At 42.5% G+C, this 23,350-nt stretch overlaps 2 protein-coding genes across 6 annotated transcripts in view; one reads left to right on the forward strand and one right to left on the reverse strand.

Moving 5' to 3' along the window:
• Positions 1–19,810, reverse strand: part of NDUFB3 (NADH:ubiquinone oxidoreductase subunit B3) — an 82,303-nt gene extending 62,493 nt beyond the window's left edge. Inside the window, exons 1-2 of one of the 3 annotated variants that reach the window (XM_033946848.1) lie at positions 19,673–19,810; positions 3,256–3,391 (exon numbers count right to left, since the gene is read on the reverse strand). In XM_033946848.1, the coding sequence (XP_033802739.1) occupies positions 3,256–3,389 (134 nt within the window). In that variant the 5' untranslated portion in view covers positions 3,390–3,391; positions 19,673–19,810. Of the gene's footprint in view, positions 1–3,255; positions 3,392–6,513; positions 6,557–19,576 lie in introns of those variants that run through there. The other 2 variants (XM_033946845.1, XM_033946846.1) reach the window with 2 other exon arrangements.
• The window catches only part of CFLAR (CASP8 and FADD like apoptosis regulator), a 173,117-nt gene continuing 158,429 nt past the window's right edge, over positions 8,663–23,350 (forward strand). For 2 of the 3 annotated variants that reach the window (XM_033946841.1, XM_033946844.1), the window contains exon 1: positions 19,724–19,857. The gene's annotated coding sequence lies outside the window, so the exon portion shown is untranslated. Of the gene's footprint in view, positions 8,762–19,723; positions 19,858–23,350 lie in introns of those variants that run through there. The other variant, XM_033946842.1, reaches the window with a different exon arrangement.

Below are 23,350 nucleotides of genomic sequence, written 5' to 3' on the forward strand. Positions count from 1 at the left end.
TCCAAGCAACCAAGGTCAATAGCAAAAAGAGAAAAATAAAAAAAATAAAAAATAAAAAATGAAAAACACAACAATGGCAACTGGGCTAGCGGTACTCTGCGGTCAACAAGCAAGCAGGTGCGCAGATCCACAGGATAAACAGATTATCTCCTCACTCAGGCGGCCCCTCGGATGATGAAATTGCACTGGTAGAGGGACCCGCCGCAGGCTCCTGGGCCAGGAAAGACTGCGCCTCCGCCACAGTGGTAAAATAAGTGGTAGCCCCATTGCTGTGGACCCGAAGTTTCGCCGGGTACAGCAAGGCGAAGCGAATATTGCGTTGTATCAGCTCCGTACACACCGGGGCAAAGGCTCTACGCTGCTGCGAAACTTTAGCAGAGTAATCCTGAAAACATAAAATTCTCTTGTTGTTATAAGTCAAATTCTGGCCCCCACGCATAGCCTGAAGAATAGCCTGCTTATGTACATAGTTCAACAGTTTAATAATCACCACCCGCGGTCTCGCCATCATGGACCGCTTAAGGCCCAACCTGTGAGCTCTTTCAATGCACAGGGGCCCCAAACCTGGTGGCAGAGTGAGGGAGGAAGTAATCCAGGATTCCATCATGGCACGGAGATCAGACTCTGGCAGATCCTCAGGCAGGCCAACAAACCTCAGATTGCAGCGTCGCGACCGGTTCTCCAGGTCTTCCAAACGATCCTCCAAAGCTGCAAGAGTTTTAGCATGGTTACTCAGCAGGCCCTCCGCTCCGAGCACGCGGTCATCCAGAGCCTCCACTCTTTGGTGAAAAGAAGACACCTCCTGCCCCATCGTGTCCAGTTTCTCCTGCACTCGCTCCAGCTTAGTATCAAGGGGGAGCAGCCGCTTTTCTAAGACCAGCTCCATCGCGGCAGTCACCTCAGCAGCAACCTCCGACACCCACGCCGGGCTCCCCGTCACCTCAGGGCTAGCCGGCGCCGCCATTTTACTTTCCCCCGCTTTCTGCCTGTCCCGGTCTTTCCTCGGGGTTTTCGCCGACATCGCAGGCTGTTGAACCCCGCCGGCTGTATTCGGGGCGCTAGGCACTAGCCTGCACGGCAACGCGGTGGCGGGCGCTGTGAAAAAGTGCCGATAAGAGGGGGCTGAGAGAGGAAGCGGCAGGAGAGATCGCGGTCAGCGTCTGTCCTGCTTCATGGCGTCACGTGATCTGCGCCCGCACTTTTTAAAGCCCGTTACGGGCCGGGACATGGGCCCAAGAGAGACCGGGAACAGGCGAGGTTCCTCGGCCACAGCTACCGGGAGCCCCCGGCAGCGACGAAAATCGAAAGTTTTTTTTTTTTTTTGAGAAGAAAAGAAAGAAGGAAATAACAAGACAAAAAACGCAGCGACCGCGTCGAAATTCCGTACACAGCCGCGGCGACAGAAGGCACTAAGAGCACAATTTTTTCCACAGGGCTTCTGGCTCCGCGGATGAAATTGAACTGAGGACCACGAGGTGGGGATGCGCCCTCTAGTGGGCAAGAAGGCTAGCACATGCGTGGTGCAGTGTGCAAACTTGAAACTTCAATCAAGTTTGCTTGAAAAGCTGTCCGCGCTGGGGCTCCGTAGATGACGTCACCCACATGTGAGAATATCATGCCTGCTTGTCCTAGGATAACTTGTCTAACTTCAGTGACAATAGTATGGCTTCAAGAAAACAGACCAAATTGGAGACTGCCTTTGCAGCCACTGGAGAAGGAGCAAAAAGATCCAAACAGGACCCTCCAACACCATCAAAAGTGCTGTTACAATTAGAGCAAGGTGAGAATAATGATCCGGTAATGGTGGAGTTTTAAAAAAAAAAAGTACATGATTTAATACAGGGGAATACAGAGAAGCTCAACTTAATTCAAACAGAAGTCCTCAACCTCTCACAGAAACTAACAATATGCTCTACGAGAACGGATCAGCTTGAGCAGAGAGTCTCAGCAGTTGAAGATAATTTGATTAAATCTGCAGCTGACAGGAAAATAATCACTTGTCTTGTAAAGGACTTAGAAGGTACTAACAACTATAGCAGACATAATGACATCCGTCTGTTAGGTCTGCCCAAGGGAGTTGAGGGTACAAATATATTTTAATTTTTAGAGGATTTTTTGTCCAAACTTTTGTCATTTAAGTTAAAAGGGAAAAATCAATATGTTGGACACGGGGACTGGAGCAAGAGAGAAGAGGAGAAGAAAAAAAATGGACAATGGACAGCAGACACTGGAAAGAGAATTAGAAGATAGACAAAATCAGAAAGAGAAACTGGGACCAAAAGCAAAATGACCAGACAAAAGATAGAAAAAATAATTTTATTTTCTATTTTGTGATTACAATATGTCAGATTTGTGTTAGACAGCAAGCGTGAACTAGGACCTAAAAGAGAGTGGAAAAGTCTTTTTTATTTATTTTGTATGTAACACATAGTTAGCGTGAGGTTGGAGAGGTTGTATCCCTATACTTTTGCTAAGACTAACTCCCTCCTTTGCTGGTGCATAGCGTGGGTTATGGCGCCAGCACCAATTGATCCGACACTCATAGAGTCCTGTGAGCGTCAGAGCAGTTGCCGTCACTGCTGGCACTGGGGCCCACGCTGTGTGTTAGTAAAGGAAGGGGTAAGCAACAATAAAAAATTTGGCCCGCGACTTACTCTGTGTTACAGATTTCGTCCCCTTATGTAATTTGAGTTTCACACTCCCACCCTCTTTGTCTTCACTCAGTGTTGAAGTAGCCTGCTCCTTTCTGCCTCAGTCACTCATTACAGGTTTGAAGTTTTTCCAGCCAGTTGGCAGATCCTATAGGGAGTGTCTGTGAGTATATACGTTACCAAAGGTCTTTCTTGGTGTGTTCGCTGCACACAGCAGTTTAGTACTGCATTGTTCCTCAATGTTTTTCTGAGTTGCCTCTGTGCCCGTTTCTCACTTGTTAATATTTTGCAGAGCAAACCAGTTAATGATTTACTTGTGTTGATGGGGATTCTATCCTGTACCCCCTTATCCTGATGTGCTTGGCTTTGGGACTGAACTAAGGTTGTTTGCCGATTCACAGGCTAAAGGGGTGGAGCATGTGTTCAGAAAAGATGTAGATTTCTGAAACACCCGGAATGCAAGTTGGGATTGAACACCCAGCAAATGGAATCCTCCAGGGTCTAACAAAAAAAAGATTATCGAAGATATAAACCTAATCTTCCATTAGAATCTCTTGTGCTTGCCTTGAGAGAGGGTTTTAAGTAAAGTGTTATATCCTCTTACCGAGCCCAAGGATCTCGTAGTCCTCGCCTGGCCAACCTTTCTTGAACGGCCTCTAGTGGTGTTCCTTCTACTTTCCATTGTCTATAGTCTGGCAGCTCCACCTTTCCATGCCCATGCTCATGTCCATGTCCCATATCTACAAGAAGAAAATAACATATAAAACATCAGCTAGACATTTATACAGGCCAACATTAAACTCCAAAGAAGGCATAGTTTAAGTAAGCAAAACTCATTGTTACACATGCACAAGAACATTCATCCTCATTACAAATGGTCATAATTTATGCTTCCACTTTGCATGTTTTTATTTTTATTTAAAACAAGGTCTTTATTAATAAGCTCCAAAAAATAAGGTACAATTTCATAATATTGAAAGTCTGCAAGTTGATAGAAACATGATGGCAGATAAAGGTCAAATGGCCCATCTAATCTGCCCATCTGCAGTAACCATTATCTCTTTCTCTCTCCAAGAGATCCCATGTGCCTATCCCAGGCCCTCTTGAATTCAGACACAGTCTTTGTCTCAACCATCTCTTCTGAGAGACTATTCCATGCATCTACCATCCTTTCTGTAAAAAAGTATTTCCTTAGATTACTCCGAAGCCTATCATCTCTTAACTTCATCCTATGCCCTCTCATTGCAGAGTTTCCTTTCAAATGAAAGACTCGACTCATGCGCATTTACATTACGTAGATATTTAAACATTTCCTACACTCTTCAACCTATATACAGCCTCTCTCGGCGTATACCTGATCAAACAAGGTCTAACCACTTACAGCTACGCTGATGACATCACCATCCTCATACCCTTTGACCAACCAAAGCTAGCAATGACAGACACACTACACCGAACACTAGCTACAGTTATGACGTGGATGGAAAATCACAAACTGAAACTCAACCCAGACAAAACTAAATTCATCCTCCTAGAAAATAACAAAGTCCCTACCACTACCAACTTAGTAATCAACTCTATCAACTACCCTCTACAAACCTCCCTAAAACTACTTGGAATGACTATCGACAGGGGCTGCACCATGCAACCACAAATAAACAAAACGATACAGAAATCTTTCGCAGTCATGAGGAATCTTAGACAAGTCTGAAAATTCTTCGAAAGACCACAATTTCTGCTTCTAGTACAATCACTAATCCTCAGTATACTCGACTACTGCAACATCCTCTACCTCCCCTGCCCGGCAATAATGATTAAACAACTACAAACAATCCAAAATACAGCTTTGAGACTCATATATTCACTGAAGAAATATGATCACATCATTGAAGCATACATCGACTCACACTGGCTTCCAATCCAAGAAAGAATACAATTAAAATTTTACTGTATACTATTTAAAACTATTAACGGGAACAGCCCAACCTACTTAAACAACCGTTTTATCCAAACTACCTCTACCAGGCATAGAAAAACACACACCCCTTTCACTCACCCCACAATCAAGGAAGTAAAACAGAAAAAACTTTATGATGGCCTACTAGCCACTCAAGCAGCAAGACTAGATAACCAAATTTCCACCCTATTGACATTAACCCCTGACTACAAGAGATTCAGAAAGGATATAAAAACTATACTCTTCAAGAAATCCCTGAGTAAAGCCTAATACCACGAACACCTCTCCTACCCCTGATCCTACCTTTCCCTCTCTCAGAAACAATCTCCGATCTAACTTAGTAACCCTTCCTTCCACAACTCTTATTGTAATCCACTTTGAACCGAAAGGTAATGGCGGAATAGAAATCTGTAATGTAATGTAATCTCAATCATATCTCCCCTCTCCCGCCTTTCCTCCAAAGTATACAGATTGGATTCTTTAAGTCTGTCCCCATATGCCTTATGATAAAGACCACACCATTTTAGTAGCCTTCCTCTGGACCGACTCCATCATTTTTACATCTTTTTGAAGGTGTGGCCTCCAGAATTGTACACAATATTCTAAATGAGGTTTCACCCAGAATCTAATACAGAGGCATCAATACCTCCCCTTTTCCTACTGGCCATATCTCTCCCTATGCAACCTAGCATCCTTCTAACTTTCGCTGTCATCTTTCAACCTGTTTGGCTACCATAAGATCATCACATACAATCACACCCAAGTCCCACTCTTCCATCGTGCACATTAGTTCTTCACCCCCTAAACTGTACCATTCCCTCGGGTTTGCATGACCTTGCATTTCGTAGCATTATATCTTAACTGCCAAATTTCAGGCCATTCTTCAAGCTTCGCCAGGTCTTTCTTCATGTTATTCACACTATCTGGTGTGCCTACTCTATTGCAGATTTTGGTATCATCCGCACAGAGGCAAATCTTACCCAAGAACCTTTGGACAAATGGAATGCGCTCCCGGAGGAAGTGATCCGGCAGAGTACAGTACAGGGATTCAAACAGGGATTGGACAGATTCCTGAGGGTAAAGGGAAACGTAGGGTACTGAGGGAGGTGCTGGGGTGTTGCATAAGTATAGACAGCTCACCAGGTCGTGCAGGTGCAAGGCCGGAGGGTTAGGACATTGATGGGAAGATAGGACTTCGATGAGAAACCTAGGGGGCAAGGGGGCCCCTTCTGGTGATTAAGGCAGGTCATGACCTATTGGGCCGCCGTGGGGGCGGACTGCTGGGCGGGATGGACCTCTGGTCTGACCCGGCAGAGGCACTGCTTATGTTCTTATGTTTAATTTATAAAATTGTTAAAAAGAACAGGCCCAAGAGGCACACCACTGGTAACATCCCTTTATTCAGAACGATCTCCATTGCTCACTACCCTCTGTCGCCTTCCACTCAACCAGTGCCTGACCCAGCCCATCACTTTAGGACCCGTCCCAAGGGCACTCGGTTTATTTATTAGACATCTGTATTCTTCAATACTAGTTTACTCCACTATTTAAATTTAGAGAGCCCACTCTCAACGGAAGAAAAAGCCTCAGGTTTTCTAGGTAGGGCATAAACGCTCAAACCTCCTCCACCAACATCATCGGCATAAAAACTTCCGGAGAGAATATACCTATTACCACAGTTTCCTCTAACTGCAGGACTGAACTTGCTATTGCTTCCAATTGTGAGGAAACAAGTGTTCTTTCAATTATAGCCAACGTTTCACGGTCTAGGACCGTTTCTTCAGGGCTTAAGATATTCCACTTTTCTCCACCACCTTTCCTGTGAAAATAAATCATATATACTATCTGTACCCACTTCTCTTGCTCTAATCCATATCTTACAAAGTCTCTAAAACGAGTACTCACTGAGCTGCTTGTTCAACTTCTTCAGCATCCTGTCCCTGTGGCAAATACTCCTTCTTAGTTTATAGAGAGCTCCACCTATCGGGTGACACCACGTCTCTTACGTGGGGGGAAGGTTGGCTGCTCTTCTTATTGGCTAGTTCAGCCCCGACCATCATGGACTTGTTAACTCATAGAGCGCGGCAGCTACGAAAGTCTGAAATAGTCTGCTTAACTTCATAAGAATATTTAATAAAAATGTTTAATAGAAATAATACCAGTCAATACCCACATACTGTCAAAGGTTTTGCTAAAATCTAAATACACAACATCTAGAGCAGTGATTCCCAACCCTGTCCTGGAGGAACACCAGGCCAATCGGGTTTTCAGGCTAGCCCTAATGAATATGCATGAGAGAGATTTGCATATGATGGAAGTGATAGGCATGCAAATTTGCTTCATGCATATTCATTAGGGCTAGCCTGAAAACCCAATTGGCCTGGTGTTCCTCCAGGACAGGGTTGGGAACCACTGATCTAGAGAACACCCTCTATCCAATTCTTTGGTCACCCAGTCAAAGAAATTGATCAGATTTGTCTGACAAGACCTACCTCTAGTGAATCCATGTTGCCTCCGGTCCTGTAATCCACAGGATTCCAGAAACTTGGCCATTCTCTGTTTTAAAAGTGTTTCCATTAATTTGCTTACCACAGAAGTTAGCCTTACCAGTAATTCCCTACTTCCACTTTTGTGGAGAGGGACTACATCAGCCCTTCTCCAGTCCTCCGGTACCACTCCAGACTCTAGAGCAGTGGTTCCCAAACCCTGGCCTGGGGGACCTCCAGGCAGTCGGGTTTTCAAGATATCCCTAATGAATATGCATGAGAGAGATTTGCATACCTGTCACTTCCATTATATGCAAATCTCTCTCATGCATATTCATTAGGGATATCTTGAAAACCCGACTGGCTGGGGGTCCCCCAGGACAAGGTTTGGGAACCATTGCTCTAGAGACTCAATGAAAAGGTCAGTAAGTAGAGCTATTAGAACTTCCCTAAGTTCCTTCAGCATCCTCGGATGTACACCATCCGGCCCCATCGATATGTCTACCTTTATTTTAGCTAGCTCCTCACAAACACAACCCTCTGAAAATCGATCAGGGTCTATTACTCCTCCATCCCTATTCATGTTTGTCTTATGCAGTCCCTTTCCCGGTGCTTCAGCCGTGAACACAGAACAGAAATATTTGTTAAGCAATTCAGCCTTTTCTTTATCAGCTTCTACATATTCCTCCCCCTTCACCTTTAAGTCACACAATGCCTCTTTTGCACTTCTTCCTATCACTAATATGTCTATAAAATGTCTTGTCTTCCTGTTTTAAAGTATCAGCTATTTTTTTCTTCTATTTGCATCTTTGCTTTCCTTACTACACGACCAGCCTTTCTTAACTTTTCCAGATATTTTTACCTGTCTTCCTCTTTCTGCGATTATGGTGGCATGGTGCCTCTCCTTCAGTAGGTACGCATGTGCTGTGAAGGTGTTTATGAGAGCTCCTATGAACATGTGGGAGCATACTGGAATTAATGATGACTTTTTGTAGTTGATGATGAACCCCAGGGATTGCAGAGTGGATTGTGTCCTGGATAGTGAGAAGTAAGTGGTGTCTGGTTTGAGCCACCCATAACCAATCATTTAGATAAGGAAAATCAAAGTGATGTTTTCTGTGTAGGCGGGCTGCCATGACTCTAAGGCACTTTGTGAAAACACGTGGTGCTGAAGAGATGCAAAGGGGTAGTACTTGAGGAATTTGAATCGGAGGAATTGCCAGTAATCAGGATGAATGGGAATGTGGGTGTAAGCATCTTTGAGATCCAAAGTGACCAGCTAGTCATTGGGTCTCAGGAGAAGGAGAAGGGCTGAAAGAGATCATTTTGAATTTTTCCCATTTAATGCAGGTAATGAATGAACAGAGATCTAAAATAGGACATAGGCCATGAGTCTTTTGGGGAATTAGGAAAAAATTTGAGTAGAAGCCCATGTTCTGCTGTCGATCTAATACCTCTTCCACTGCATTGTTTTGAATGAGCAGAGCCAGTTCCACTGCCAGAAGTCGAATGTGATGATGAGAAGTATAAAGTGGTTGCAATATTTGGCCAATTGAGCTTCCTGAAAAGAATCGAGACGAGAGCCTTGGGGGATGATATCCAATACCCATTTCTTTGTCATAATGGCCTGCCATGTGGGAAGGAAGTGACTGAACCGGCTGCCACTGGTAAGTTGTCAAAAACTAGGGTTGTTTTTGAGAGCAAGCATCTGGGTGCCTGCTTTCAATCTCTCTGGTGTTGCTTTTGTGAATAGGAAGAGGATTGAGATTGTTGAAAGTTAGATCTATTGTAATGGAAGAAGCGTTTTTTAGGGTAGTATTGCTGGAAGAACTGTTGATAAGATCTCTGGTAATTGGTGGAAGAGGAGGGTCTTCGATAGTACGACCTGGAGGGTGAGCTGAAAGTTCACGCCTAGCTGTGCAATCCTCCTTTAGTCGCAAGACTGTATTCTTTTCACCAAATAAGCCGTCTCCTAGGTAGCGAGCATCTGCCAAATGCTCATGCAGATCATCCCCGATATCAGAGGCCTTGAGCCAGGCTGTGCAGAAAGTTGCAGTGGTGATTGCTGCTGTTCTGGAGATATCGTAAGCATCATAATTAGTTTTAATAAGATGGTGTGTAGACTCACGTTCCCTTAAAGTAAGGATCACTGAACATAAAAGCTGCCTTAACACCACTAAGTTGCAGGCTCCCATCATTGCCCACTGTCTAGAACAGGGCTGCCCAAGTCCAGTCCTCGAGATCTACTGGCAGGCCAGGTTTTCAGGATATCCACAATGAATATGCACGAGAGTGATTTGCCTGTACTGCCTTCTTGGTATCCAAATCTCTCTCACGCATGTTCATTGTGAATATCCTGAAAACCTGGCCTGCCAGTAGATCTCACGGACCGGACTTGGGTAGCCCTGGTCTAGAACATAATCACACTCTTCATGATTTGCAGTGCTGTGTAGTGGACCATATTCCTGTGAATCATGTGAATTGACAACAGCTACTTTTGCGGAGAAAATTATTTTGGATTTTTACTTTGGAGACTGAAGAACCTGTGGAGTTAAACTCCAGAACTGAATGACATCATATGTTGTAATTTGAAGCCGTAGCTTTAAATTTTGTAAATGTGTCATACTCATCTATATTCAATTCTTCAATTGGAAATTGGAGCATGAGGGTTAAATAGGCGAGGCGTTCTCCGCTCTCTGTGTTCGAGGAGCCACCATGTTTAAACTCGGAGCTCTAGTGAAAGTACGTCAGGGCTCGTCTTTTTTAAGGAAGAGGAAAAGATTCTTGTTGAAGCTAAGTATTTCAAGCATTTCAAGCATATGTTTTTTAGTATTAACCACCTTTACCCAACTTATGGAATACCTTGACCAATTCTCCCTCCTGCACAAAACTCAATCTGGTTTAGGCCTCTATTTAGCACTGAAACGGTAATTGCAGCCATTCTGGACAATTTGCGCTATTGTTCAGTAAGGGCCTCAACGCCCTAATCATGCAATTTGACATGAGTTCCGCCTTTGACTTGGTAGACCATGGAAAACTGTTACAATGCCTAGACGCAATCGGAATCAGAGGAGAAGTACTGAACTGGTTTCGAGGTTTCCTTATATCACGCACATACCAAGTCCGTTTTAATCACGATCTCTCAGATACATGGAGCACAAGGATCACCGCTATCCCCTTTGCTCTTCAATGTTTACATGGCCTCGCTGGGTGCACAACTATCCCAGCTGGGGATAAAACTATTTAGCTATGCTGACAACTTCACAATAATCATCCCATTCAACAACTCTGTCTCGGAAGTCACCCCCAAAGCAACAGAAGTATTAAATCGGATGGAGCAATGGATGACCGAATTCAGACTAAAACTAAACTCAGAGAAAACAAAATTTTTCATAGCAGCGCCATACCCACTCGACACTAAAGCACCAATGTGCATCAACAACCTCAGCTATCCAATTCAACCCACTATGAAGGTATTGGGTGTAACATTGGACCAAAACCTGACCATGAAAGACCAGGTGGACTCCTTGATCAGAAAAATCTTTTATACCCTCTGGAAACTTCGGTCCATCAGAGCTTACTTCGATGCCTCATCATTTCGAATTCTAGTACAATCCCTTATTCTGAGTCAACTCGATTATTGTAACATCGCCTACTTGGCACTCCCCCAGAAATACATGCGGCAATTGCAACTGGTTCAAAATACAGCGGTTAGACTACTTTGTGGATTGAAGAAGTTTGATCATGTGACACCTTCCTATCGACTTTTACACTGGCTACCAATGGAGGCATGTGTGAAATTCAAGTTTGGTTGTTTTTGCTTCAAGGTACTTTATGGCTTAGCCCCTAAATACATAACAGACCTTTTCTCTTTCTCAACCAACAGACATAAGCGAAGCTCACACCTGAACTTCGTTTCTCCACCGGTTAGAGGTTGTAAATTTAAAAGTCATCATCAACATCTTCTCGCACATCAAGCAGCGTTATGGGGTAAAGACCTTGAACAATTGCTTGTGCCTACTACTTATGGAGAATTCAGGAAACGTCTGAAAACACATCTATTCCTGAAATACTTAGGAGACCAACCCATTCAATCTTAGTCCTTAACAACCAAGCGCAAGAATCACCTGTTGCTAAATCTGTACTTTGTTTGTTCATTCATTCTGTAACTTTGTTATTCACTCAATCTGTAACATTTCTAAGCATTGTAAACCGCATAGAACTTCGCGGTCCTGCAGTATATAAACTGTTATTATTATTACATCCTGAGGCAGCTTATGATTAGCTAAACGCTGGCCATCGTCGATGTGTAGTGTGCTTTCTGTCCTCTATCTCAGATGAGTATTGTTCCATTGTGACTGTTAGAGCACCAGTTGCTACAGATATTTATTTTCATGGTGGATTTATGGTGAATTCAAGATACTTTTCTGGTTTTCATTGCACAAGGCTTTTTCTTTAGTAAAATATTAAACAAAGAGGTTTTTATGCCAGTGATTTAATCTTACCCTGTGTAGCCTCCACTTTTTTACGACGTTAGTTCTTGATTTGGTGGAGGAGGGAATCTGAGGCTTTTTCCTACCTCATGGTAATTTTTACAGTGAAAGCCTTTTTAAGGTGTTCAACAAGAGGTATCTGATTACATTTCCTGTGAAAATATAGATATTTTCTAAGTAGCTCCGTTTGTTTTGCATGATTCATATGATTACTGTGCTGTGAACTTTTTTGAGAGTGTGGTTTAATATTATTGTTTTTCTCAATTAGGCTTGTGTAGCTTGGTCTCTTGAAGAGCAACATCTGGAGATACACCATCCAGGTGCTTCAGAATTGAATGTTGATAATGGAGTATCTGGAGCTGATGGGCTGTGATTTTGACAGAGAGCATAGTGCCCTGGTAAACTTTCCGGCTGACTGAACCCAAGACTGGCTGTCCTTTCTAAATCGGACATTGAACTGGGTTCTGGTTGTCATAGCCTTTTTTTAACAGCCAATTTTGAATGATGTGGCAACTGTTGCAGGTCATGTCTAGGGGCCTTCTGCATTTTGTATATGAGTTCTAAGTGCTTAGAAACATAGAAAACTGGTAGGTTTTTCCCAATTTAAAAGTTGCAGGTCCTGGAAGACTTGATGCACAGGCAGAGCAATAATTTCTTTGGATGGAACCTGGCAGGATTGAAGGATGGCCTGGAAGATTTTTGTGTCTGCAAGCAGAACAACTTGGTTAAGGCTGAAGAAAATGGAAACTTTTTGAAGAAACTTGGAATACTAGTACTCTCCTCTGACTGCTGCGTTGGGGTGGTTGACTACGATACCTTCCTAAGGATCAGAACAGACTTCTGGTTATTCAGAAGGTGGAGGCAGGGAAGAATGAAGTGAGGTACCCTGACCCAATTCAGGATCTTGTTTAGGAAGCAGAAGTGCCAGTGAGAAAGATGAGATGAGTCCTCTGGCCATGATGGTAGAGGTGTCGCTAAAAGCTGCAGAGGAATGGGAACTGTCTGAAAGATTGCAGTGCTGTCTTGTATGAAACTTGGCTGACTGAGGAGGTTCCTGCTGTGGAAGCAGCTCTGTCGCTAACTGAGGTATCAAGGGCTATGGAGCAGATTGTTTTGGTGGGAGAGGATCCATGTTCAGCTGGTTAAAAAACGATGGCATTTAGATCTAAGTAAGGCCTCACTGGAAGCCCCAGGGGCCGGTGGGGGATTGCTGGATTTCTGGCCCTTCAAAGGCTTACCTTTTGATGATGGAGGCCTGCTGGTGGAGGGTGAGGACTGCAAGGTCAAAATCAGGCCCACAGGAGCTTTCCCCTCTATTCTGGTGACTGGATGATAAAAGCCAAGAGGACTCGGACATCAGTAATATACTGGCCGGTGGTGAAGGGGGTAACTGTCAGCAGTCTCCGTATGTTTTTTGCTGCGGGACGATCTGCTGATTCCTGCCGATTTGCCTTTGTCAGCTGACATTGGACAGTGGCAGTTCACCTCCCCCAGCCATGCCGAATCAGAACCCTTGGAGGGAGAAAGCTGTTGATGTGGCTGCAGGAGCTTGCGTCAAAGTCATTTTGGCAGAGGGAGAAGCTGTGCTGTGTGCCAGGCTGCTGCTTCACCAATGGGCGAGAGCCATTGGGTCCTAATATCCGAACCACCCACTGCCAGCTGAAAAGTTGCACCGATTGTTAGGAACATTTAATGTTTGTTTTTTATTCTCTTTCCTAGAAGGTAGGGGTTGAAAGAAGAGTTGCGTACATCAAAGCGATGATGTCATGTGCATGTGTGATATCATCACACCAATGTCTACACACGTGCAAAGGCCCTGAGCTACCCTTGGAGGGAGGGGTATGTGCTCAACAGGAGAGATGCCAGCGAGAGGCATGTTTTGTAGGCAGTCAGCCAGTGCCTCACAGCATACCTGCAATCTCACCACACACAGTTTGCGATTCACTGTTCTGTGGTTTTGGGCTCCACTTTGTCTCACAGACTTAAATGAAAAAAGTAAAATTATTTTCAAAATGTTCCTAATACAGTATAGTGTTATTTACTTAAAGCTCGCTGAGCCATACCAACACATTAACTGGAAACTCTTCCACTTTTAAAATTTAAAAATACACATTTTTACAGATGCACTGCATTTTATTTTATTTTTTAACCAAAAATGCTCCTTTGTGCGCAGCCTTGGTGCGCTTCTATAATCAGATCTCTATCCATTAAACTTTTCTACCTCTTGCTTATTTTAAATCTCCTTCGTCTACCTCCAAGTCAAGATCCTATGGAGGATTCATTGCATCGGATACCAGCTTTCTGGGGTTATAGACCAACTAAAAGGGGTGAGTCCTCAACGTCTCGACTTCCTCAATACCTTGAAATTCCATTAGCTAACCCAATTACTACCTATTCCAACAGTACAAATATAGGTTTGATAAACATAAGATCAATTAAAAGTAAATTTCACATTATCAAAGATACAATACAACAATATAATTTAGATATCCTTTGTTTAACAGAAACATGGCTAACTACGGGAGAAGAAGCTTATCTCTCTTTCGCTTGTCCATTAGGATTCTCATACATTTACAATCATCGTGTAGGAAAGAAAGGAGGAGGTCTAGCAGTATTATTTAACCACGCTTCACTACTTAAGGTAGACCAATCCCCAACAGGAGCTATGATTGAATTTATACATTTTAAAATAAATACTTCCCCACAAACTGATTTATTACTTTTATATACTCCCCCCCCCAATGGGAAGAGAGAATTTTGATTCATTACAATTGCTATTATTTGATTTTAACTCTCTAGCTACAAATACGATAATATTAGGAGATTTCAACATTCATATGGATAATATAGATAATTCTTTCACAATCGAATTATCCGAACTAATCTCTAACTTAAATCTTTCTACTTTAATCAAAGATTCTACACACACTGCGGGGCATACTTTAGATATGATCCTTACCTCTACTTACCACAAAGATACTTTTACAAAACCTACCATAACCCCGGTCCCTTGGTCAGACCATTATTTAATAACCACAAATTACAATCTTCAACCTAATAAGAATACTGCCACTTCAAAAATGATTTCATATCGAGATTATAACAAAATAGAAACTTCATCGATTGCCGCATCTTTTAATATTAAAATTGAAGAGTTCAGCCTTCTTCCAATAAATGAACAAATCAAATCCTGGCGCAACGCAACAGAACAACTAATAGAAACATTAGCCCCAATAAGCAAGAAAACTATCACCTAGAGAATGACACGGTGACAAAATTCATTACCGTTCCCGTCCCCGCGGATAACCGCAGTAAACCATCTTCATGTCATTCTTTAAGGAGAGAGGGAAGAATCAGAGTATGAATGGCCACAACCACTGACCCACAAGCTTTGCTCTGAAGAATGCTGGTGTAGGAGGACTGAGGTTGAAAAAGACACTAAAAAATGACATGGGATTATTTCCTGCGGTTATCCGCGGGGACGGGAACGGTGATGAATTTTGTCGCCGTGTCATTCTCTACTATCACCAACAAAAAAATGAAAAATCGCTGGTTTACTGATGAACTTTTATTTATCAAGAAACAACTTAGATCTCAAGAACGGAAATGGAGACATACTAAATCTAGACAACATTTAATCAAATATAAACAACAGATGCATTACTATAAAAATAAAATAAATGTAGCCAAAATAACATACTATTCAAACAAAATAACAAGTGCAAAAAACTCATCTGTTCTTTATAGTATCTTAAAACATTTCACAGTACCTAAAGTTATTGAAGACCCATCTTTACAAACTAGACCTAGCGCACAAAATCTTGCGGATCACTTTGTTAATAAAATAAATAAAATTAGAGATAGCATTAACCCGAAAACTAATTTTTGCCAAGATGAAATACAAATACAAACAATACCCACTTCAAAATGTGCCAATTTCATTATTCCCACTTTTGAAGATCTTAAAACTCTTCTACAAAGTATTAATGCAAAGGGTACAAATATTTATACAATCTCCCCATTTCTATTAAAACCATTTTTCCTTCTTTGGCCATTTTTCCTTCTTTGGCCCTTTTATTCAAAGTATGATAGAATCTAGTTTAACTATAGGATATATACCAAAAGAATGGAAAGAAGCTACTATTCGACCAATTATAAAAAATCCAAAAGACACAACCTTAATCAAATCAAATTACCGACCAATAGCCAATCTTCCATTTCTTGTTAAATTAACAGAAAAAGTAGTTTTTAATCAGGTAACTAACTTTGTAGAAAAAACTCACACACTACATCCAAATCAGACTGGCTTTAGATCAAATCACTCAACTGAACACTCAATGATTGGACTTACAACTAATATACAATACCATTTAGATCATCATAAGTCAGTTCTTTTGATTTCACTTGATTTATCTGCTGCTTTTGACACCATAGACCAGGGGTGCCCACACTTTTTGGGCTTGCGAGCTACTTTTAAAATGACCAAGTCAAAATGATCTACCAACAATAAAAATGCTATACATATATATATATGTATATACATATATATGTATATATATGTATATACATATATGTATATACATACATAAATACAAAGTACACTCGGTGTGTATATATATATATATATATATACATACACATATATACACACCGAGTGTACTTTGTATTTATGTTCAAATATTTTTTTTATTATACAGCCCCCCTCCCCCGAAGGCCTGACCCCCCCCCCTGAAGGTCTGCACATTCCCCCTCAAAGGCTGACTCAACCCCTGAAGGCCTGCACTACCCCTTGAAGGACTGCACCCCCCTCCCCCGAAGGCCTACCCTCCCCACATCCATTTACCTAATTCCAGCAGGGAGCAGTCTGCAGAGAGGATCGCTGGCACTTTATCAATCCTTGCAGGTTGCCATAGGCCTCAGGAGCTGTCTTCCCTCTGCCCCAAGCCTGTCTCTGACTTAGAGGAGGGGCAGGACCACGGCAGAGGGAAGACAGCTCCTGAGGCCTATGGCAACCTGTAAGAATTGCTAAAGTACCACCTGCCACCGGCCGTCTCCCATTCGTCTCCTTTGGAGATCCCCACAGGAATAAGGAAGTTAAATTAATAGAATACTTAGGCACAGAAAAACAAAGAAATACTTCCAAGAACTGCCCCATAAGAACTGCCTGTCACAATGCTCATTAGTGGAACTGAATAAAAGACAAGTACAATGGATTTAGAAGGGGGACGATCTGCCCGGGTGCACGGCTTGGAGGGGTGCACAGCCGGCCAGGTCTGGGTCATCCTGCCTTTCTTTTCCCCTGGTCCGCGCTCGGGGCTTGCGCCTGCCTGGTCCTGCGCCGACGCTCGAATGGTGCCGTCAACTCCTGCGAGTCTCGCGATAACCAACAGCACCATTTGGGCGGCGGGTGCGAGCCCCGTGCGCAGACCGGTGGAAAGGAAGGGCAGGAGGACCCGGACGGATGTGCATCCCTCCAAGCCGTGCACCCGGGGCAGGGGCGGACCGCCCCACCTCGGTACGCCACTGATTGGGAGGCCGATTTTGGGGTTTTTAAAATTGTATATCGGGCAGCATTAGGCCTCGTTCTTACCTCAATCATTACAGGCGCTTCTATTTCTTGTGATGCGCTGAGCTCCGTCCCCCACCCCGCCCTTCCAGCACTCTGATTGGCCAGCGTTCTTTAAGAGGCGGGCCAGTCAGGAGGGGAAAAAAAGAGAAGGGAAGAAGGGAACCTGCTGTGCAATCGACTGGGGTCGCCTGAGCGAACGACCTGTTGATCGCGATCGACGCGTTGGGCACCCCTGCCATAGACCATCATCTACTCATTAAAAGACTGTCTTCAATTGGCATCTCTGGCCAAGTGCTAAATTGGTTTAAAGCATACTTTCAAGATCGCTCAGCTAAGGTTATTTTCAATAATTCAACATTTAATAACTTCACTAATTCCTTTGGAATTCCACAAGGTTCAATCCTCTCTCCGCTTCTATTTAATATTTTTTTGGCACCTCTACTAACTCTTAGCCAATCCATTGGATTTTCCGCTTTTGCATACGCAGACGATATCCAATTACTTTATCCCCTAAATCTAGCAGATCCAAAAGAGATAATATCTATTAATAATAAGCTAACACAAATAAGCCAATGGCTTAAGGACAACATGTTGGCGTTGAATGCAACAAAATCATCAGTGATGCTCTTCCCATGGAAAAGAGAATTAAAAGAACAATTTTCATTTCAGATACTACTAAACAATATCCCCCTCCAACAAGTGAATACAACAAAAATATTGGGAGTAACCCTGGATCAAGAATTCAATTATCATAACCAAATTAGTTCAGTAGTTAAAAATTGTTTCAACAAGTTACATCTCATCAGATCATTAACTAAAGTTCTTAAACCGGAAGCTCTCAACATTCTTATTCATTCTCTAATCATTTCTTGGCTAGATTATTGTAACACTTTATACCATGGTATAGCCAATAAAGAAATAAGAAGATTACAGATAATACAAAATACAGCAATAAAAATTATTACAAATTCAAAAGTTCAAATTCAAAAAATTCACACCACTCTTACAAGCTGCACACTGGTTACCTGTTACACATAGAATAACATTTAAAATCATATTAATAACATTTAAAATTCAACAATCGCACGAGCCGATATTCTTGGATCGACTCTTAATACCTTATTCTCCATTTAGAACACTCAGATCAACACAACAAAACTTACTAACTATTCCTTCTTTGAAAATAATTAGGACCAGAAGAGCATTTTTTCAGTACTAGCTCCCCAACAGTGGAATAATTTGCCAATTTACTTACGTGGCGAAACGTCATTAGACAAATTTAAGCGTGCCTTAAAAGGTTTTCTTTATAAAGATGCATTCAATATGTAGATAGAACATTCAAGTAAACACAATATCTTGACCCCAATGAATTAAACGAATAGGTCATCAAATTGAAACTGTAAGCGTTTTTTAAAACCTTTTTTTCTTAAAAAAAAAAGCTTTCAATATAGACTGTTCAATTAATCTAAACAATATCCTCATATTCTGACTGAATTCATTACAAATGATTAAAGCATCTCAATCAATTCATTCTATACTTCTTCTTAAATTATCCCATCCTTTGTGTTCAAACCTTACGTTTCTTTATTTTTATAAATTGTATTTCTTCCCATTACCCATTTGTACCAGTTTGTACTAATTTGTAATAGAACAAAATGATTTGTATGTAATGTCTTATCTTATTTTATTTTGTCCACCCTGCTCTCTTTTTATGTATTGGAAACATATAATACTCATTGAAATATATGATATTGCGTAAAAATCAAAATCTATTAAACTTGAAACTACTGAAATTCCATAACATCTATAAAGAGTCTTAGAAAAATTATTCCTTACAGACTTTGACCTTTAAAACTGCAAATGTACACTCCAAAACTGCCAAAAAAAAAACCACCAAACGGACAAACTTATCGTATTTTTTTTATTTAAGCCACCAGACCTCCATAGTCCACCACTAGATACCTCCTAAAGAACCTTACCATCAAAAACTAGCACCCCAAAATTACCCCCAGAAAAACAAACGAAGCTAGAAAAAAAATAACCATTTTAAAAACAAACAAGTGACCCCCAAATCATCTTAAGTCTCAAAATGTTGACAAGACCACCTCCATGACGGATTCGGATATTCTTCTTCCATCGGGGAAGAAACGCAATTAAGCGAGAACTCCCTGGGCCGCCAAACTAATCGAGGTTCAGGCTTCAGTTGGGGACCCACCGGCGCTCCAAACGTCAGTCTAAGCATGTGCACCGTTTAACGGGTCCTAAAACGTCCTGCCTGCCTGGGCCAGACCACGGGAGCACCAGGGCAGCCATGGAAGTCCTCATCCAGCCACCACAGCTAGACCCATCCCCTAAATATTCTTTTATTCTGGTTGCAGGTACATTTGGCACACTTTACTGAGAAAGATAGAAAAAGCCACCTAAAAAATAATTCCACAAAAATAGAGACATTCCATCCCAATTTCTCTTCGCTGTAATTTTCTCTTTCTATTCTATTCTACTTCGCTGTTCCTCACCTGTACTTTATTTCCGACCTCTATATGCAAAATTCAAGTACACAGACGCTTGCCACAGGAACCAATCGTGTAGGACTCCGGAAATAAATCAACTTCACGTGACACGGAAAAGATGGTGGCTGATTTAGTTTCTCTTCGTATTATACAAGGAGCTAACAGGGTAGCGACTTAAGATAGAAGAGCAGGTAAGAACGCCTCTGGTCTGAGAATTTCTATAACCGGAACTAAAGTGTTGCCAGATTTTTTTAAAAATTTAAATCCCGCCCAATTACCTTGAAAAAGCAGCCCCTTCCCCCCCCAAAAAACCCCAGCCCAACAAGATAAGTACTGAATTTTGATGGTTAAAGTCAAATGTTTTCAACTAGTCTTTAAGCCCGTTACATTAACGGGCTAGAATAGGTGTGTGTGTATGTCTTTCTTTCTCTCTCTCCTTGGCCGCTTTCTGTTTTTGTTTCTTTCTGTCTCTCTCTTTCCTCGGCTGTCCACCACCACCCCTTGCCTGCTCCCCCTGTCCAGCAGTAGCCCTTCTTCCTTTCTTTTACCTCCCCCATGTCCAGCAACACTCCTTCCCTGTTTCTCCCTGTCGAGCAGCAGCCCTTCTCCCTTCCTTTTACCACCCTCTGTCCAGCAGTACTCCTTCCCTGCTCCCTATCCAGCAGAAGCCTTTCTACCTTCGTTTTACTTCCCCCCTATCCAGCAGCACCTCTTCCCTGCTCCCCCTGTCCAGCAGTAGGCCTTCTCCCTTCCTTTTACCTCTCCCCTGTCTAGCAGCACCTCTTCCCTGCTCCCCCTGTCCAACAGCATCCCTTCTGGCCCACCGGCATGAACCTCATATCCATATCTCTCCCTCCCCCTTCTGTCCCCTCCCTGAATCTCTCTCCCTCTCCCCATCTTGCCTCCTCCACATCCATTTGTCCCTTCCCCCTTCCGCTTCCCTCACTCTGTAATGCACCCCTGCCGGCATCTACTCCTCCCCCCTCCTCCCTCCCACTTGCTCATCCCCCGCCATGTTTAACTTCAAAGAAAAGCGCTGCACCGCACTGTTGCTGGCCTCTGTGTCATCTGTCCACTGCGGCCAGCCCTAGCGGAAACATAAAGTTGTCAGATGGCGGGCCGCAGTGGAAAGAAGACAGCGAGGCCAGCGGCAGCATGGCGCAGTGCTTTTCTTTGAAGTTAAACACAGCGGGCGGGTGAGCAGGTGAGGGGGAGAAGTAGATGCTGGCAGGGGCACCTGTGCCATCGCTCTCCCCCCACCCTGTTCCGACAACTATGGAGGTTTCTCTGGCGATGAATGAGGGCGGGAGGGGGGAGTCGCCGGCGTGTTTCCTGCCTCTGTGTTCGCAAATGGAATTCGGCACGGAGGGACACAGCACACTGTCAGGAAATATGCCGTCTTAAGTGCGCATGCGCACTTAGGATTTTATTATAGAGGATGCTAGATAAACAACTTGTACACTGCTAGTAAAAAGACTGCATTTATAAATTATCTGCACATGCACACACATATAATTTGAGTAAATAAATTTTTTAAAAAACTATTTTTTTGACCAGTGATGATGTTTATGCCCCAAGTGTTGTTACTGACAAGTATTCCAAACACTTGGGCGTTTGAGGTCTTTTCCCGGTTTTGCTATGATATAAAATAAATATCAGTAGCAATATAAAACAGATACTGTATTATCATATCCACTGTAGTTTTACCTTTTGGTTATTTTGGATTTTTGATGTTTTTTCACCAGTTATTTTGAAGTATATAGGGTATGTGACACCCAGGGCTGATCAGTTTTTAATACACACACAGCCCCCCCCCCCCCAATATAAAAAGGGATTGGAGGAGCACTCCCTAGGAGCTGCACCCGGGGTTGACTGCCCGCCCCCATCCCTCCCTTGGTACACCACTGCCTGAGGAAGGAAATTTTGGTCTCCAAAAGTTAGTAAAAGAATGTATTAAAATTAGTCCAATAAAAAGATTACCTTATTTCAATTTTCTGTTTATAAATATTTACCAATACAGCTACAATACTACTTTATTCTAAAGCATAAACAAAAAAAAATCTATCATCTCTGGTTTCTGCTTTCCTCATCTTCTCTTCACTCTCCATTTCATCCAGTGTCCATCCTCTTTCTGCCCCTTCCATTTTTCTCTTTCTGTCTTCACTTCCTCCTGCATGAAAGAAAGGAAAAGTTGGGGGAGGGAATGAGATCTGGAGGAGAGGAAGAATACAGGAGGCTGAAAGAAGGGAATAAATATTGGATGCACAGTCAGAAGAATAAAGTGCAACCAGAGACTGATGAAATTACCAGACAACAAAGGTAGAAAAAATGATTTTATTTTCAATTTAGTGATCAAAATGTGTCCGTTTTGAGAATTTATATCTACTGTCTTTATTTTGCACTATGGCCCCCTTTTACTAAACTGCAATAGTAGTTTTTAGCACAGGGAGCCTATGAGCATCGAGAGCAGCGCAGAGTATTCAGCGCAGCTCCCTGCACTAAAAACCGCTATCACGGTTTAGTAAAAAGGGAGGAGGTATATTTGTCTATTTTTGTATAGTAGTTACTGAGGTGACATTGCATAAAGTCATCTGCCTTGACCTCTTTGAAAACCCGCGGAATATAAATGATAACTAACATTTTCTCTGCATTGTGGGACAGGATTCTGGCTAGGCCTAGTTGTCCCTCTGAATCTCAGTCCCAGAGTTTGAATAGAGGTGGAACACAGCTTTCAGTGCCTCCCTGAGGAGGCAAAGGATTTAGTTGAAAAGGTGTTTTTATTGCTTTCCTAAAGTTCAGGAGCCCTTTGAAGAGAAAAAGGAAACAGAAATAAAGGCAAAAGAGCTGAAATATAAAAATACCCAAGAAGAGGAGTACAGAAAGGACTACCAAGTGGAACTGAAAGAAGCCAAGAAAGAGATACGTCTGGCAAAAGTGCAAGCAGAAGAGCAAATGGCTAGGAATGTAAAAAAGGGAGACAAAAATTTTTTCACATATATTAGTGAAAGGAAGAAAAAAAATGGAATTGTGAGACTAAAAGACGATATGTATCGATATGTGAAGAGTGATGAGGAAAAAGCAAACATGTTAAACAAATACTTCTGTTCTGTGTTCACGGAAGATCCTAGAGAAGGACCAAAATTGTCCGGCAAAGTTACACATGAGAATGGAGTAGATACCATGCCGTTCACGAAAGAAAGATTTTATGAACAACTTGAAAAATTGAAGGTGGACAAAGCGATGGGACCGGATGGGATACATCCCAGGATATTGAGAGAGCTCAGAGAGGTTCAGGCGGGTCCTATTAAAGATTTGTTCAACAAATCTTTGGAGACAGGCATGGTTCTTGGGGATTGGAGAAGAGCAGATGTGGTCCCTATTCACAAAAGTGGTTGCAGAGATGAAGCGGGAAACTACAGGTCGGTAAACCTAACTTCGGTTATTGTAAAGAAAGGATAGTTAAATTCCTAGAATCAAATGGATTATAGGATCCAAGGCAACATGGTTTTACTAAAAGTAAATCGTGCCAAAGGAATCTGATTGAATTTTTTGACTGGGTGACTGGAGAATTGGATCAAGGGCATATGCTAGATGTTATTTACGTAGATTTCAGCAAAGCCTTTGACACTGTTCCTCATAGAAGGCTCTTGAACAAGCTTGATGGGCTGAAGTTAGGACCCAAAG

Source organism: Geotrypetes seraphini, chromosome 5 (assembly GCF_902459505.1).
Source record: "Geotrypetes seraphini chromosome 5, aGeoSer1.1, whole genome shotgun sequence".
In the NCBI taxonomy this organism is placed as follows: domain Eukaryota; kingdom Metazoa; phylum Chordata; class Amphibia; order Gymnophiona; family Dermophiidae; genus Geotrypetes; species Geotrypetes seraphini.